The sequence below is a fragment of the Typha angustifolia genome, chromosome 3 (genome assembly GCF_048772165.1).
Source record: "Typha angustifolia cultivar Huaian chromosome 3, ASM4877216v1, whole genome shotgun sequence".
In the NCBI taxonomy this organism is placed as follows: Eukaryota; Viridiplantae; Streptophyta; class Magnoliopsida; order Poales; family Typhaceae; genus Typha; species Typha angustifolia.
In genome coordinates, this window is record NC_133241.1 from 6,929,065 (window position 1) to 6,946,047 (window position 16,983).

Consider the following 16,983-nt stretch of genomic DNA (forward strand, 5'->3'; position numbering starts at 1 on the left):
AGTGTAGTATTTGTACAGCAACCAATGCTTACAAACATTGGTGATGCCACATATCAACTACCATTCTCGTTTTCCTAAAGGTTGTTTGGCAGATGGGGATAAAAGAATCAAAAGGTTTACATACATTTTATTCGGATTAAAATTATTTTACTCTCTTAAATTTTATTTTATATTACTCACCTATGTATTTTTGACTGAATTAGAACCGTTAGATTTTCGTATAAAGTTAACAATATCTAAGTCTTGTTTTTAATTAAAAAATATTTACTAGTTTGAACAAAAATTATTTTATCCTCCTAAATTTTCTCTCGAAAGACATTGTTTATATTTACAGTCCAACTAAAAGTATACGGAAATTTAGTATCCGAGTGATCCACAAACAACAAGAATCCCACCAAGGCTTCTGTCGCCAACTACCCTATCATCAGGTTACTAACTTACTCGACCCTTCGGCTTTCTCATATTTATTACTATACTAGGGATCAATCAAAAGTCGGTGTTGAAAAGTCAAATAAGAGGTGTTAAGCTTTTTATCATTTTGGCGTTGAGCTATTTTTTCAAAGATTTTTTTTATCGCAAAGGGGTCTACAAAAAATTCTCGAAAAGCAACAAAATTCATAAAGTAATGATTTAAATACGAAGTACAAAAAGTAAGATATATTTAACCTAAAAATTAATTACCATTTTCTTTGTTTCTAAGGGAAATAAATATGTTAGAAAATATTCATCGTTTTTGTTATTATTATTATTACTATTATTAAAATTCAACCATAGAGGTATTTATTATTCGACCGGTGCCTTGAGTTACTTGACCGGCCTGGGCTTTCAACCTCTGGAAAAAAGATCTTACTCTAGTGGATTAATAAAAACTATCAATGGACAAGATGATGCCATATCGTTTTTATTTCTAAAGTATTTACAGAGTGTTTGTGGTCATAAGATTACTCTTAAATTTTAGCTTCTCTCGCACAAGACCTTAATTTTTTTCTAAAATACTTACAATAACTCTTTTTCATGTATAATAAAGCAAACCATTATTTTTTAGCTCATAAGAGATATGGCCAAGAAGGCAAGAGTACAAGCTTTATATTTAATCCTTGCAAAAATATTTAAAAGAAAAAGGTATAGTGAAGAATAGCATAGTGATACTCACATTGATAAGCTAAAGAGAGAATATGAAATGGAAATTTTCTTTTTTATGCCATCCAGCCATCGTGATAGTGTTAAATTAATCCAGGGTATTTTCTGTAAAATAGTTTGGTAAAACGTATGGCTTAATTTGAAACTATTGAAAATACTAGGCTCAAACCACAAATAGGTGAAAATGGCGGGGTTAAATGCAAACTTTCGCCCATGAAATCTTTTATCGGGCCTTAACTGGGCTCAATGGCCCAAGCCTGCGTTAAAGATCACACTATCGAGAATTCGACGGCGGCCACTCCGACGTCGTCGAGGAATCGAGGATTCAGGAAGCGGCGATGGCTCTGAGCGCTGTGATTCGGGAATGGGGGAGGAGGAGGAAAGCCTACCACTCTCTTCTCCTTCATCGTCTTCTTCTTCCTCCTCCTCCTCCTTCCTTCGCTTCCTTCTCCACCGGCGGGGATGGCAATGGCGATGGAGATGGGTTCCAGAGTTCTCGAGTCGAAATCTTTGACAGAGATCTCAAGAGGAAGCAGGTATGATCTCCGTATTTCTCTATCTTCTGTTCTTCCTATATGCTTGGTTATGACGGTGGATGGTTCTTGCAGAGGGATCGAGCTGCGTGGTTGATGCGAGGTAAGGACGACTTCGCCGATTCCGTTGCCGACAACCTCCTTGATCGGCTTGAGGTACCTTCTCTCTCTCTCTCTCTCTCTCTCTCTCTCTCTCTCTCTCTAAACATGCTGTATCTACCGATCTCACATTTGTCCCCTTCTTGATTATTAGGTGATTTTTGGTGGATTAGACCAAATTCAAGAAAGCAATATCGAGAATTACACGAAATAATTTGGGATTAGAGACGTTTAGCCTCTGAGCAAATAGAGGGAATGAGATACAGAGAACTGTAACAGATGCTTGTCTATGTAAAGAATGAGGAATATTAGCGTAGGAACCGAAAGAGGGTCTTTCATCCCTCCTTTTTATTTCAAAATAGAAAAGGTCGAATAAAGAACTCTTTTTTTCTTCTGAAAATGTTTTTTTTTCCTAATCTTAATATAATAGAACTGTAAGGTGGAATTTAAGAAGAAGTATGTGGATCATATGAGCCTTTCATGGCCATTATATTGAAGTAGTTTGAACAGTCATTTTCTTTTGCAGCACCTTTAGTTTCACAATGTCACTAGACTTTGAAGCATGTAGTTTGCAAAAGGATTTGTTATGGAGATGTTTTGTGCCTTTCAGGATTGCAAGAAGATGTTTCCAACAGCACTGTGTTTTGGAGGCTCTTCTGGGGCTATTAGGCGTTTGTTACGTGGCCGTGGTGAGTTGATCTTGTTCATTGTATTTTAGTGTTTTCTGTTGGGATTATCTGTGCCTCCACATTGTGTCCTCAGCAAGATTTTTTTACACGTTAGTGCATTCCTGTTGATATTAACTCAATGCCTCTAATCTAGAATACTTCAAAAGTATGTTATTAAGATTTTATTCCTGTCACCTAGGAACTCATCTCTCTGTTGTTGATCTTCTCATTCTTGAATGATGGTAGTGATACTGCATTTGTATTTTTGCACCTGCATCTATCTACTCATATTCTTATTTGACTAGAAACAACTGAAAACTTGAGTTTTTCGAGTAAAATTTAGGGAAGTATGTACTTCACTTTTCTGAATCACTCCCTGATATTAGGTGGAATAGAAAAGCTGATCATGATGGATATGTCATTTGACATGGTTAAGAAGTTGAAGGAATCAGAGAATGACAGCCCTAATGATAACCTTGAGACATCATTTGTGGTTGGAGATGAAGAGTTCCTGCCAATAAAGGAAAGGTAAACATATTTTGCTATCCTGATGGAGCCACATTGTACAAAGCATACTGTTAGATTTGGTGTGACATTGTGTGCTTCACAGATAAATTTTATTTATTGAAGTTTCTCTTATCATTTACAATACTTTTTTTTGGCTTTTGAAGCTCCGTGGACTTGGTAGTCAGTTGTCTGGGGCTTCACTGGACAAATGATCTCCCTGGAGCAATGATACAAGTATGTCACATGCTACTCTTGTATTATTTCAGTTTTGTCTTCCAATTAGGAGATTATAGTTGTTGAATAATGATTTGGTATTATGGCAGTGCAGATTAGCATTGAAGCCTGATGGCCTATTTCTTGCGGCTATTCTTGGTGGAGAGACTCTAAAGTTGTTATTCTGTCATTTTAACATATATGATTTTGGACATTGAGTATATCTCTGCTTACTCTTGTTTCTGATAAGATGGATTCTAATGAGCAGAGAACTGAGAATAGCTTGTACGGTTGCTCAAATGGAACGAGAGGGAGGCATTAGCCCTCGACTTTCTCCATTAGCACAAGTACGTATTTTGAACAAGATTCGAGCTATGGCTTCAACAGTTCAAGTTTGGTAGAATTTTAGGTCATCGTGTTGAAGTTTTATTATAATTGACTAGACTTGAAGAAATATGATTTCTTACTTGTTTTACTTCCGAGGGACTGTCTACGAACCAATATCTTTATGCTTTTTGTTTAATTCGTTCTGTGCCCAATGCTGCCACTGTTCTGTCTTAATATTTTTGTTGTGTTTGTCAGGTGCGTGATGCAGGAAATCTGCTGACAAGGGCAGGCTTCACTCTCCCTGGTGTTGATGTAGACCAGTATACAATAAAATACAATAGTGGTTGGTGCTAGAGATATCTCAATTTTATCTAATGCAAAATCCTTACCTTTTAATTTTGATGTTAATCTAGCTTGGTGCCTTCTTAAGATAATAAATTCAGTCGTGATCAGACTCTATTATTGATTTCTGACAACCGGATCCCCACCCACAAGCAAATTGTTGATAAAAATCCAAATAGCATTTTAGATCTCGTATTAACAATCAAAATATGATCAAAATACAAAAACAATATTTGATGGGTCTTCTTCCTATACCTATGAACTCCCTCTTGGCAGGGTAATCTTATTATAAGGCTATAAGCCTTAACTCCTTTTATCTCTGTAAAATTTAAGCATTGTCTAAATGCTTAGTTGCAAAAAATGTGATTAACTATTATGTTGTGGAGGTCCATCCCATTGTTAAATTTGCTCTATCATGTCTAATTGACCTTTATATTTGGAGATTGCCAGAATAAAATGCATGACTTTGTAGTTTGTAGGTAAATTCAGGAGTCGGCCTGTAAAGAAGATGCTGATTACAATCCTATAATTTAGATATATAGAAATACACTGATGCAGATTTTTGTTTCTAGTTTGCTAGATTTTATATCAGTATTTATTATTTATTCCCTTATTCTACTTGTTGCCTGTCATTGATGATTATCATGTATTGTGTAATTATACTGACTTTTCTTATGGAATGTTTGGTGGCAACAAATATCTTGGCGTGAATTTCAGAAGGGTACTTTGAATTTGTTATAAGCAAACAGTTTTTTTTGGGAAAACATAAAGCGAACATTTAATTTTGCCTATTTCCTACATACTTTCCTTTTCTGTCTGAGGCATGAGTGAGTGTTATTAAATTAACGATTGATTGTGGTGCCTCTCTTTCCTGTCACTACATGGTAGGATGTACCATGCAGATCACATATGGAAACCAGTTTGCTAGACTAATGACGATACCCTCATCAATCAATACTATCTAGGTTTTATGCCACTTATGATCAAGGCAATCACTTTCCAAGCTCATAAATCATTAAATGCGTAGGTGAGTAGAAAACCAAATTTTTGAAAAGAATGACCTAGAGGCAAATGTTTTTCCAAACATCTGAGAAAATGTACATGTGATCGTTGCAATCACTTCCTCAATGAACAAGCTTATCAAAATTTAGGTCAAATTTTGATTTTGTCTAGAAATTTTTTGGTAACTACCTTTGTGCTTTAGTGCTTGTTTCTCCTTACTTCACCTTCTATATGATTTTTGTGTAGCTTTGGAACTTGTTGAACATCTCCGAGCAATGGGTGAAACAAATGCTCTTTTTCAAAGAAGCACTGTAAGTGTTTTCCAAAAACAATTGCTCCTTTTACCCTTTCTAAAGATTGTAAAAGTCCAACTACTAGATTCCACTCTTGTCTCTCATATTACTAGATGTTTCTTTAATGTTATCAGATTCTAAAGAGAGATACAGCTTTGGCGACCGCTGCAGTTTACCAGTCGATGTTTGGTGCAGAAGATGGAACGGTGCCAGCAACTTTTCAGGTACCTGTACCCATACAAGTTTGAGCTCTATTTGTTTCCTAGTTGCCTGCTCGTGTATTTAGATGTCTTTTGACCGGGCCACTGATCTATATATTTATCTAAACATATGCTGAATACTGCATTGAATTATTAAACTAGATTCAGACTTTGTGCTATTTCTTCTTTGGATTTCAGTGGCAGATTCATACTAATGACTGTGACTTGGGAACATAGGTTATTTACATGACAGGATGGAGAGAGCATCCATCCCAGCAGAAGGCCAAGAGGAGGGGCTCTGCCACCGTATCATTTAAGGACATCCAGAAGCAATTTGGTAGCAGCGGCTAATGCCCTGTTGAACTTAATGCCTACAAACAATGGTGTGTTTGGTTTCTTAATCATTTTCTTTTTGAAATACTCACAGTGCCTGTTGCTAAGAAAATGTTTTAGCTTTTGATGCTCTACTTTCTTTTCTGTGCAGGAGGAAGCCAGAAATAGCATACAGGTTGATATAGAAGAAAACTGACAGCCAGATCAATAAAGTGTGTCAAACCTGGACTAGATTATCTGCCCCAGGATAACAATTGCCAATATCTTGTTATTTATTTTCCACTCCACATCCTTGTTAACTTGTATATTGTTCCATGATGTTGAAGACTTTTGGAAGGTCAATTTTGTTGCCCATTTTGGTCGATGATATGACTTCCTCCTGAGATGACTAGAAATGGATGAATCTTCTGAGTGAAGATTGACAACTATGTTTCCGAGTTTTCAAGGAGCTGCATTATCTTTCACTTTTATCCGCAACGTCTTCCACATCAATTTCTAGAGCAGATATTGTAGCTTCTCCAGACATGTATTTCACAAGTTTAGGGCAATTCTTTTGCAGTTTTTGGAGATAGCTCGTATCCAGCTATTGAACAGGGGACCTCATGCTAATAAGTAATGACTATAAGGAAGTTTGTTTGGGGATGTTGATTGTTACCATTGCCTTTGTTTCTTTTTTTTTCTTCCTTTTTTTCAGTTCTGGTTGTAAACATAGCATTGCAAAGAATGCATACTCAAGATCAAAGCTACTATTTAGGTTTAGCAAATTATGGTGCCCTATCTCAGTGTAATTCATAAGGACGCTGTGATATTGTGTTTTTATCATGTACAATTGTGTCAGGAGATTGTTGTGTTAAATGAGAAATTAGTGTAAATAAAAGTCCTATATCTTTCCTCATATCTTGCCATAAAGGTTGAGAGTGTATATTGACATCTATTTAAATGTCAAGATGAGTTTAACTTAAATCATTCGAGAGAATTCATAGGATACATAAGCTAAAAATTAACTTGTACAATTGCACTTTATGGGGCGCACTTATGGAATATTTATATATTCAATTTTCAAACTTGAATGAGAGAGTTTAAACAGGTTTAAATTGAAGTGATGAACGGATGAGAAGAGAGAAGAGGAAGAGTAAAGAGAGAATAATTGAAGTGATATCTTTTCTAAATGTAAAATAATATTTAGTAAATATAAAAATATTGAATGGAAAAAAAGAAGAAGAGAGAAGTATTAGTACACCAATATTAAGATAACTCATTGTTTAGTTATATATTAGTATAAAAAAGGCTAATACTGAAATAAATTTATGTTTATTTCACAAGTTAACAAAGTCATATATATAGAAGCAGTTTCCCTGAAAACTATCTGTAAATTTAATGTACATACATATATATATATATAGATATATATCTAAAGATTAAACAAAATTCTGGCTTTCCACAACTAATTTTCAACATGCTCATCAAGAAACAAGTACACCGGCAGTTTTTGCTATAACTTACAAGCTAACACAAATCTCTAACAAGACAAACTGTCACACTGCTGAATTCAGTTTTAGAAGTAGCTGCATCTGTTAGTAGACCAAACTTGACAGCAGTGCCCAAATAATATTGTCAGCAGCCAAAATCGTCTGTCTTTAGTCTAATTAGTCCAACCTTCTCAACTGCCATTCTATATTCAGTCATGCAAGTCCTTTGGGGTGTTTCCTTTTCAGATCAAGTTCTTGTTTGTCTTGTCTTTATCAAGGCGTGCTTTACGTACTGCCTGCCGAATCTGCCTCTCGTGCTCTTTAAGCATGTCTTCGATATCCCCTCCGGGAGGCATCAATGGCCCAGAATAGTGTATTCTCTTGTTCTCACCTCCATGACCCTGAGTTAGTAAAACATGAAACGATTATTAAGAATGGAAATCAGTCTGCTGCAAGAAGATAGCAGATTCCAAAAATCTTCGAAGGTCCAGCTTCTGACTATTCCAGATCAAATGCAGTTACACAATATACATATAAGATGCATATAATGAGTGCATATACAATTGAGGTAATTCAGATGGCATAATCTGTATCTGGAAGCTGTAATGCACTCAGTATTTTTGCTTCAGATTTAACTAAAACAACAGTCGTTTACTTGATAACATGAAAAGAAACAAGCTATTAGAATTTAAGAACTTACTACTGTTGGGTCCTTGATTCTCAGTTCTTTCTTATGAGAAGAGGCAGGCCTGTCAAGAACATGCTTCTCAGAAGGATCAGTGGCATCAAGCTGATTGTATCGAGAAGTAGATGTGCTTCTTGTTACCACTGCCATGTCTGTAGCCCTATATTGAGGGTTATACGATCTCTGCTTCCTTAATTGAGGTCCAGTTGACACCCTTGAGAAACTGTATGTGCTGCCAGGAACTCTCTGGCGATCATCCTGGTTCCCTTTATACCATGAGGATCCAAATCCATCAGTATGCATTTCTGCTGGTAATCCAGGAGGCACAATTGGGAATCCTGACCCACTATCCTGTTTTGGATTATACTTGTCACTGCTGCTTTTGTGATTAGCTTGTACCTGTCGTTTCTGCACACGAAGTAGTTTATAAAAGATAAAAGAAATTTTTAAATTGAACACACAAGTATAATTTAGTATAGACTACATAAATATAACCATGTTAAATAATTTTGCAGTTTGACCCAGCAGAAAATAGTTAAGCCTCTATTGTGTAAATCTTTTATTCCCTTTGAATATACAATGTAAAAAAATAAAATGTTCACCTAGTGATAGTTATCCAATAGGACCAATACTACCCAAAAGCTTCTATCAGGAACTTCCTTTCTTCATATATTTTTAGTACAGGTAGAACTTTGTATGAACTGCTGACAGTTGAGAATATCTGATCAAGTAACACGTTGAGTGAACTAAATTAGACTAGATTGCATTTACATACTAGCTTGAATTTAAATCCAGACATTTGTTGGGTAACAATATATATACAATAGAGGAAGAAATTGCAGTTAAATATCATAATGGAACACTTTCTGAAGGTTCCTTTTTCTCTTAATAATTTGACAATATAAATGAGAAATCATTTATTCAATGAAAGTAAATGTGCGAGTACCTGCAGTTCTACATTGGTATCTGGAGCTGCACTTGCTTTGGATTCTTTTCTCCCTGACCGCTGAGGTTCAGATCCTCGGCCGCGGATAGCTGCTGCTTTTTGCCTATATGTTCCAGGCCAAAAATGTGAACATCAAATTGTCCAACATGCTATATTATTTCTTCTATACTTCTAAAAATGTAGCATAAGTTCATTAGCAGTTAATATGAAAATAAAAACTCTGAAAAGTATCCCTGTCGACATAAAAGAAAATACCTCCTAGCTTCCTCATCCCGAAGTTTAACATCATACTCTTTGCTTGGTGGATACTTGGGCAAATCTGAGGGTTCACATGCGAGTGGGTCAACTCTGAAAAACTGAAAATTTTAGGCCATGTGTTAGCAAGCAGTGAACAGAACAGGATAAAAGACAAACAAATTGATATCTGGATTTAAGTTAATAGAATCAATTAAAAAAAAATGTTATAGTCTATAACAAAATGCATGATCGTAAACAAAAGGATTGCAAAGTCAATTCTTCTTGAATAAACAAGATATTTATTTGTACATGAAAGGAAGAGGCATGAGCTAATATAAATTGTTTGCTTGGACATAATACTTCTGAGATAAGCAACTAGATCCAAAGTCCTCCCCTATGGAGTTATTATAACAAAGAGTACACGCAGGTTAACTTTAATAAAAAGTGAATAATTTTCTATAAATGAGCATTAGAGTACATGTACAAGAAGCCAAAGTTTAATTAGTAGAAGAGTATTAAACCATCAGACAAAAATTTCAAATTCAGAAGCACCAAGAAAAGTACAGCTCACTTCACTCTGAAGAGCAGAGGTTGTAGTTCCCCTGGCAGCAGGTTCTATTGCAAGTAAAGAATCCAGGAGAGCTAATGCTGAAGGAGGAAAATCTTTATATGTCTCAGCAAAACAGCGCCTGTATTGGTGCTGAGGCCTGAAAATAGTTGCATGTGGCAACTTTGATTTCTTCCAGTATCCATCTGATGGTGATCCACAAAGTTTGAAAATCATGTGAAGTTGCTCCACCTAGAAGTGGGATAGTGAAAAAGATCAGTAAACAAATCCATCATTAGTATTTATCTCAGATGCAAGAAAGATTAGAACTCAAGAAGGAAATAGAGGCCTTCAAGGAGAAATGTTCCTCTCAAATATTCAATAGAACTAAAACTATCTAAACTCAGTTAATCTACTAGTCTGATTTATTTAGTTATTATACTTCTTTCATATGGCCACAAGTCTGAGTTCCAATTTAAGCAATTTCACAAGGTCTAGCTTTTAGAAACTAGGCAATAACAACTAACTACAGAGAGGATCATGCATTCCATTATCATCTTGCAACAGTACTTGACAAATTCAATGAATGAAATGAATATATTTTGCAATTTCGGGTTATACCTCAGTTTGTCCTGGCATGATCGGCTTTCCAGCAAGCAATTCAGCAAGGATGCAGCCAGTACTCCATAAATCAACTGCAACACCATATTCCATAGCACCTAGCAAAAGCTCTGGAGGACGATACCACAATGATACAACACGACTTGTCAAAACCTCCTTCTGATCAGGACTGAAAAATGTTGCGAGACCAAAGTCTGCTATTCTAAGGATGCCATTATTATCGATCAGAAGATTTGAACCCTTAATATCTCGATGCAAAACTCCACGACTATGGCAGTGATCAAGCCCACAAAGCAACTGCTGCATGTAACACTTGACCTAATATTCACATTGGTGAGAATGTGTGTAAATAAATGGAAAAAAGCTCTATAAAGGGCTTAAAATGTTGATATAATTTAGTACCTGTGGTTCAGTGAACTTAAGACCTGGAGTTGCTGAAAGTCCAGCAAGGTCATGCTCCATATATTCAAAGACAAGATACAAGCTGCATGACATCCGGGAAGTAACTATTCCTTCAAGCTTTATAACATTTGGATGATCAAGACTACGCAGAATATGGATTTCTCTTGCCATGAAGCGGACACTTTCAGCATCCGTATTAGTAAAACGCACTTTCTTGAGAGCAACTATTTTACCGGTTAAACAATCACGGGCTTTGTATACATTACTATAAGTTCCTTGTCCAATCTGCAGAGAGAATCAATTATTTGATAAATAATAGGAAATGGTTAAATCACAGTTAAAATGAAGCAATTTGAGCACAATACTAGATTCCTGCAACAGGTAAAAAAGCAATTTGCACATAGATGGACAACGAGACATAACCTCATGAAAAAGTGGATCATACAGGACATCTCGCATAGTTTACCTTGTTCAATTTTTCAAATGAATCTGCTCTCCGTGGTAACCAGCCTTTTACTGCTTCCCCAGCCACAGATGTGAGCCAAGAAGGCCAACCTGCTACAACATGCTCGCCTGAGAAACCATTAGGTACATCAACAATCCCTGGCTCCTCTTTATTTCCTTCACCTGCAACTCTCGAACCATTTCCTATCCCATTTTCCCCGACATCCACAGTAACCTGTCTTTGGTGCCCACTCACTTTCCTGATCCTATCGACGACAAGTATCACCTTCTCTGCTTCATCCGATGGTAGAGGCACAGAAAGGACTCCATTTTCCTTCAGCTTCGTATTAACTCCTTTTGTGGTCCTATCAGTTCCAGGCACAGCATCAGCACTTGGTACCACGGCCTCCTTCCTTGACAGGGTAACAAACTGCTGTAAGGACTTGCTTGGAAGAGAGACTTTCCGGAGGTTCCCGACATTCTCGTCTGCACCAATTCCTTTGGAGCAAATGCAGCCCATAAGCACAAATTATAGCATCCCTTCTGTAAACTACAAATTGAGAACTTAGTCACATGAATTCCAGCCCAGAAGGAACATTTAATCAAACACCTATGCCGGAACCATCAAACTCTGAAGAAGACCGGAACTACTATCTATGTTCCCCTCTAATCCCTCAATGCCCAAACCCAACATTTTACAAATCAAAAGTTCATCTAGCGCGCCGATCTAATCCGTCCGCAAGATGTAGAGCAAAACCCAACACCTCAATCTCGATATCTGATTACTCTGAAGACTGGAACCCAAATGCCAATCCCACCGAGACCCAGATCAGAAATCGAGAGATAAACACCAAAATCATATCAAAATCCAATCTTGGCGGAAGCGCTCCGACCAGCGCCCATGGAGTGCCTCTTCCATATAATGTTCAAACATGGGAACCCTCCCCTCTCACGCCTTCCACTCCGTTCTCAGAAGAAGCGGAGGAAAAGACGGAGAAGAAGAGTAGAACGGATAAAGTTAACGACAGAATCATCAATGTCGGATGTTTTATTCTAGAAAAGAAGCTACCGTTATTATTACAACAAACGAACACAGAGAGGAAGTTTCGCTGACCGCGACGCTGAAATTGCGCCGTGCCGAAGGATTTCGATGTGTTGGATGTTACCCCACAACCACGATAAGAGTTGTAGAGAGAGAGAGCGCACGAAGCATTGCGTGAGAAGGTGGGAGAGGAGATTATAGTTAACGTGCGCGCCAAATACGCAGTATTATATGCCGGGAAGGGAGTCGAGAGATTTATAGAATGCCGTTTGAATGCAACGGTCCCAACTTGAGACCACCGTGTACTATTTTGCCGCCGTTATTATCATTCACACACACTATCTATATATAGATACTTACTATTCGACTCATAGATTTCATTTTTATAGTCTCAAAATCACCCCAATTTAATTGTAACCTCTCTGTGCTCTTTTATCCTAAGAAAATTTAAGAACACTTCTACTTGGGCTCATCAACTATTCCATATCTCTATGTACATTTCTTGAAACGTTTTTTTAAGTACCCATGGTGCTCCTAAACTATTTAGATTTTTAATCCATTAAGAACAATATGAAATGATGAAAATGGCCCACTATATTAACACTCCTTTTTTTTTATTCCCCCCAAAAATAAGGGCATAAATATTTTTTTTAAAAAATCTAAATATAATGGGGAACTAACGGAAATTTGATAAAATTTATTCAAAATGGTTTACATTTTGTTTTTATATTGTTCACATAATTACACTCTATCGAATGAATATTTATTATTCGAGGCGGTTATTTTAGTTTATTGCCTGAAAGACACTCAAATTAATTTTAACCTAATAGCAGCTAACAAATATAAAAATATTCTATTAAAAAATTCCACTAGTTTGATCTTAATTAATACCCATGCAGGATTCTTCGTTAGTCTCCCCCTCCAAGTTTCAAAATTTCCCATTAGTTTTGACTGTTAAAATATTAAAATCCGGATTATCGTAGATTTGCAGTTCTAACTCAGATATGATAGATCTTGCTTTTGAACCAATTCTTGAATTATTTTCCTATCTCGCTCGTAGACACGATCCAGAGTTCCAAACCACTCAGTTCTTCATTGACACATTGCATGACTATGATAGATTTCATTTCAGATAAAGCTCAAGAGCAATACTCATGAACAACTTCAAGCTCAATTCGTTGTGACGAGTACACCAGCTATCATATTCATCATTGGTGTTTCAAACCGATCACAAAGTGTGCCTGGTCAAAACAACAAGAGAACAAAAGAGAGAAAAGCAAATGTTAAGAATCCTATTATGAAAAGTAATTCTGGAAAAAGAACTCAAATAATTAGTCTCCAACTAGAGAAAATAAGAAGAGGAAGATCAAGGAAAGTAAGCAAATTCCTGATACCGTTGGTATACGACACTAATGCCATGTCGAGTATGTCGGAATTTCAAGTACTCAATGGGAAAATAACATCTGATCCAAATCATGAGCTCCCAAGAAAGTTTTCACATAGTTATTTGTTTTTAGTCCTTGAAAACATCTCGAGGTTTGCAAAAACTCGTCGACTTTAGACAAACATTTGCAGAATAACGGTCTTCGAGAGCGGTAGACAAGTAAACAATGAGAAAACAAGATAATTGCTGAATAATGATGACTTCAGTAGAATTTTAATGTTTCGAGGATCTAAATGACAATTATCAAAACTTCTTTTTAATTCTGATTATGAGTTTTTTTTTTTTCTTTTATTGAATATGTCTGTCAAATCTCAATGAGTATGCTTGGTTTTTCCACAAATACTTTCCAAACTGCATCTAATTTCAGATAACCAGTGACTGAAATAAGTTAACAGAGATAAACAAGACAAATTTGATCCAAGTGCTAATTACAAACTTTCACTTATTCAAGAAAACCAACTCTCTCTACCATCTGATCATGAAATTTAATCCTACATCATTTGCCACCAACGCAACGATGATTACAAGACTCTGTAGATGTTTCAAAGTTTTGGAGAATATTAACCAACAATTCATGGACAAAACATGGGAGATCGCGATGCTCGCATTAATGTCCATGGTATGGAGATCGCATGAACACAACATGATAAGGAATCTTGGGAAAATTTAAAGCTAACCATCTCCTAAATGATGAGAGAAAAGAAAGTTTAAGCATGGCTGGGCTGCAGGCAACTCTGGATCTCTTGATTAAAAGAGAGAATCAGATGCACTTCTACTCGAGTTACAATAGAAGAAAACAGCTAGAAGAGAATATACCTTCTAAAGCTCTAAATATGTTTGCAATTTTGTACCCCTTTCAGAAGGGGGGAAAAAAGAATGTCTACAAGGAGTTCAAAGCCTTCGATGCCGCATATATGAAGTCCAAGAAACCAGTTCCTTTGAGTAGACCTTTCCCAGTTAATAATTCAAAATCTATCAACAACAAAAATCCGATAATAGCTGCTTTCCCATTTATCAGCTCATTTTTTCGAGTGAAACCAAAACCTTCAGAATCTTCATCAACAACCATTCTCACCTGAAAAGGGCAAATTAAGATGAAATTCAGAATAGCATCAATATGCAAGCATGTCTAGAAGATAAATGAAACTGACTAACCAGATTTATCAAAAATCTCATGAGATGTTGGGAAAAGGAAAATGCTTTCCACCATTGAATAGGTAGACAAGAATAAACGAGTGTACAGAATGCTTGCCAAGGATGTTATGGACTTCAAGTCAGAGAAAACAGAAAGGTAAGAGGAGGATAAAGGACCTTCGATTGCACCTACCACCTTGTGACTTAATGAGAACATACTCTAATTTTAGGTTTTTGTGAAGTCAAAATTTGATTCAGTTTTGCCATTGTTAGAATGGAATTACTTGTGATGCTTCTAGTCTTCAATAACTTACTAAAGATAAATATATAATTCCATCAAACATTTACGCTTTGTTTTCCTCTCTGCTTATTTGAGCCTTCCAGATGAGTGCAACTCTCTAAAAGATATCATTTTTCCTACCGGGTTAAACAAGTCTAGAGAGCCATCTCAAAGGAAGCTCTGCATTATAAGTAATGCTTTCATGAAGCAGAGTTTCTTCCTTGATTTCCATTTTGATTAAAAATGAAAAACCAAACTCTGAAAGGTAAATGATTGATCGACACTAATGGTTGTAATTTATTGTATCATCTTATGCTAGATTTTGAAGGTCTACCTATTCTAATTTCTTAAAATGCTCCACAAATCTTCCAGCACAATTTCAGATAAGTTACCTACTATGTTATTCAAGGACAATATATGAAGGTTCAAAAGAAAATAAAATTGTAAGACAAAATGAAAATTGACAGGAAGAGAGAAAGTTACCTCTTCCACATTGACATCAGATGCAGTAGCTCCAGGTTGAGCTCTTCCACTAAAAAGGATCTCTGCAGATACTCCGGAATCTGTGGCTCCTCTCATGTTAATATATATGTTCTCGTCGTCTGTTTTCACAGGATACACGAAAAGTGTCCTCAGAACAGGTGTAAGAACCCTAAGAACAGGGTTCTTTGGGTACCAATCCTTTATTGCTCCAGTCCGAAGATCAAAGGTGCTATCTGTCGATGGGCAAATAATACACCCATCCTGAAAATAAATAGAAAAAATAAATAAATTTTTATTGTCAAAGGGAGCTTTCCGTTTTTCAGTCAAAGAATTTGAGTATCTTGATCAATACTGAAATTAAGCTAAAAGTTCTTTCTTTATGCCTCTCTACATCTACATGCAAGTTCTCAGAAAACTACTGCATCATCTTTTAGTCCCTGATGCATTTCAACTAGAATTGGAATGCCAAATGACAAGAAGAATAGATAACATTCTCGGTCAAACTGGGCGAAATTTCAAAACCCCAAATTTCTAACTAGAAGCTCTAGTTTAGACGACAATGTCAACAGTTCCACTAAAGTTAAATTCTTCTAGCTACTTGCAACTATAAGTTCTGACAAAAATTAATGAATAACTGGTAAGGTAGGAAGAACCACCTGAGTGAGTTTAGCATTGATAAGGCCTTCGCTGTACGCCCCCTCAGCCGGCGACCGGTTCTCAATCGCAAAAACCTCATCTTTGTACCAAAGCAACAAGATGGTCTCCCCATTTTGCACGATCACCCGCCGCTCCCCCTTCGGCAGCGCCGCTATCGGAACGGGCACCCAATTTCCCCCATCACCACCCCCGATCCCGCCTCCGGGCACCACCGCCTTCGGCTCCCCTCCCTCTATTTGTGACAACTCGGTGGCCTTGCAGATTAATCTAAGAGCTCTTGGAACATGGCGGTGGGAAAGGAGGAGGTGCGGCTTGGGAGCAATGAAAGGGGAAGAGGAGAAGAGCAAGGTAGTAGTTGTACGGGAGATCTTGGATGCCATTGCCATTGCCATTGCAATGGAGAAGAGAGAAATCAAAACCCAAACCCTAACCCCAAGAGGGAAGATGAGGATGGTGGAGGAAAAGAGAGGGAAGTGCAGCTCATAGCCACAGGATTGGAGATAAAATGAGAAAAAAAAAATGGGGATGGGAGTTTGGGGAAGAGGAGGTGACACATTTATAGGTTTCTGTCCAGTAGAGTCCCAGTCAGCAAATCTAAATGGGATTCAGGAGAGAATATATATTTATTTATTTATTTAAATACATTTAGATTTTTTTTTTTTTTTTTTGACCAAACTAGCCCAGTGTGACGTTAACTTTAAGGAGATAAATTACCCTTCAAACTTAATACCAAAAGAGATCTACTTTATTAATACTGATAAGACCAACGTTTTTCTTTAGATAGATATACTAATAAATTCAATGTATGTATCTGTAAGATAATGAAAATATGAATTAATTCAGTGAAGCAGATAACTGTTGGTATTAACTTTGAGAAGTAATCCATTTCAATAATAAAAAAAAATAAAAGAGGATTAATTTGGTTAAAAATTTGA

The 16,983-nt window shown here is 36.6% G+C and overlaps 3 protein-coding genes across 4 annotated transcripts; 1 reads left to right on the forward strand and 2 right to left on the reverse strand.

The window, feature by feature from the left end:
• The first annotated feature begins 1,391 nt into the window (after positions 1–1,391).
• LOC140758104 (putative methyltransferase At1g22800, mitochondrial) lies at positions 1,392–6,546 on the forward strand. Its single transcript, XM_073094136.1, has 12 exons — positions 1,392–1,676; positions 1,749–1,829; positions 2,383–2,461; positions 2,827–2,968; positions 3,112–3,181; positions 3,271–3,335; positions 3,429–3,507; positions 3,743–3,830; positions 5,078–5,142; positions 5,259–5,348; positions 5,562–5,707; positions 5,809–6,546. Exons 1-11 carry the CDS (start codon positions 1,479–1,481, stop codon positions 5,673–5,675), a joined length of 1,071 nt encoding a protein of 356 aa, XP_072950237.1. The 5' UTR covers positions 1,392–1,478; the 3' UTR covers positions 5,676–5,707; positions 5,809–6,546.
• Positions 6,547–6,984: 438 nt separating this feature from the next.
• Positions 6,985–12,344, reverse strand: LOC140758103 (probable serine/threonine-protein kinase At1g54610). The gene is made up of 8 exons (XM_073094135.1): positions 11,031–12,344; positions 10,565–10,849; positions 10,163–10,480; positions 9,566–9,793; positions 9,013–9,113; positions 8,758–8,860; positions 7,827–8,219; positions 6,985–7,527 (listed from the first exon to the last, which is right to left on the reverse strand). The coding sequence occupies exons 1-8, from the start codon at positions 11,526–11,528 to the stop codon at positions 7,369–7,371; spliced, it is 2,085 nt and encodes a 694-aa protein (XP_072950236.1). The 5' UTR covers positions 11,529–12,344; the 3' UTR covers positions 6,985–7,368.
• Positions 12,345–13,006: 662 nt separating this feature from the next.
• LOC140758381 (uncharacterized) lies at positions 13,007–16,554 on the reverse strand. Of its 2 annotated transcripts, XR_012104099.1 has the most exons (4): positions 16,048–16,554; positions 15,392–15,652; positions 14,311–14,569; positions 13,007–13,291 (listed from the first exon to the last, which is right to left on the reverse strand). XR_012104099.1 is itself a non-coding variant. In XM_073094513.1 (3 exons), the coding sequence occupies exons 1-3, from the start codon at positions 16,438–16,440 to the stop codon at positions 14,375–14,377; spliced, it is 849 nt and encodes a 282-aa protein (XP_072950614.1). In that variant the 5' UTR covers positions 16,441–16,554; the 3' UTR covers positions 13,337–14,374. The 2 variants fall into 2 exon arrangements, 1 of the variants encoding a protein (XP_072950614.1); XM_073094513.1 differs by lacking the exon at positions 13,007–13,291 and having other exon boundaries at positions 13,337–14,569.
• Between the last annotated feature and the right edge of the window lie 429 nt (positions 16,555–16,983).

Coding starts and splice junctions, on each gene's coding strand:
- LOC140758381 (XM_073094513.1), bottom strand. CDS start 16,440: ATGGCAATGGCAATGGCATCCAAGATCTCCCGTACAACTACTACCTTG. Junction 15,653..16,047: donor TCAATGCTAAACTCACTCAG/GTGGTTCTTCCT, acceptor ATTTATTTTCAG/GATGGGTGTATTATTTGCCC. Junction 14,570..15,391: donor CTGATGTCAATGTGGAAGAG/GTAACTTTCTCT, acceptor TGCCCTTTTCAG/GTGAGAATGGTTGTTGATGA.
- LOC140758104 (XM_073094136.1), top strand. CDS start 1,479: ATGGCTCTGAGCGCTGTGATTCGGGAATGGGGGAGGAGGAGGAAAGCC. Junction 3,508..3,742: donor GACTTTCTCCATTAGCACAA/GTACGTATTTTG, acceptor TGTGTTTGTCAG/GTGCGTGATGCAGGAAATCT. Junction 5,349..5,561: donor CGGTGCCAGCAACTTTTCAG/GTACCTGTACCC, acceptor TTGGGAACATAG/GTTATTTACATGACAGGATG.
- LOC140758103 (XM_073094135.1), bottom strand. CDS start 11,528: ATGGGCTGCATTTGCTCCAAAGGAATTGGTGCAGACGAGAATGTCGGG. Junction 8,220..8,757: donor ATACCAATGTAGAACTGCAG/GTACTCGCACAT, acceptor CTTCGTGTGCAG/AAACGACAGGTACAAGCTAA. Junction 7,528..7,826: donor GAATCAAGGACCCAACAGTA/GTAAGTTCTTAA, acceptor TTACTAACTCAG/GGTCATGGAGGTGAGAACAA.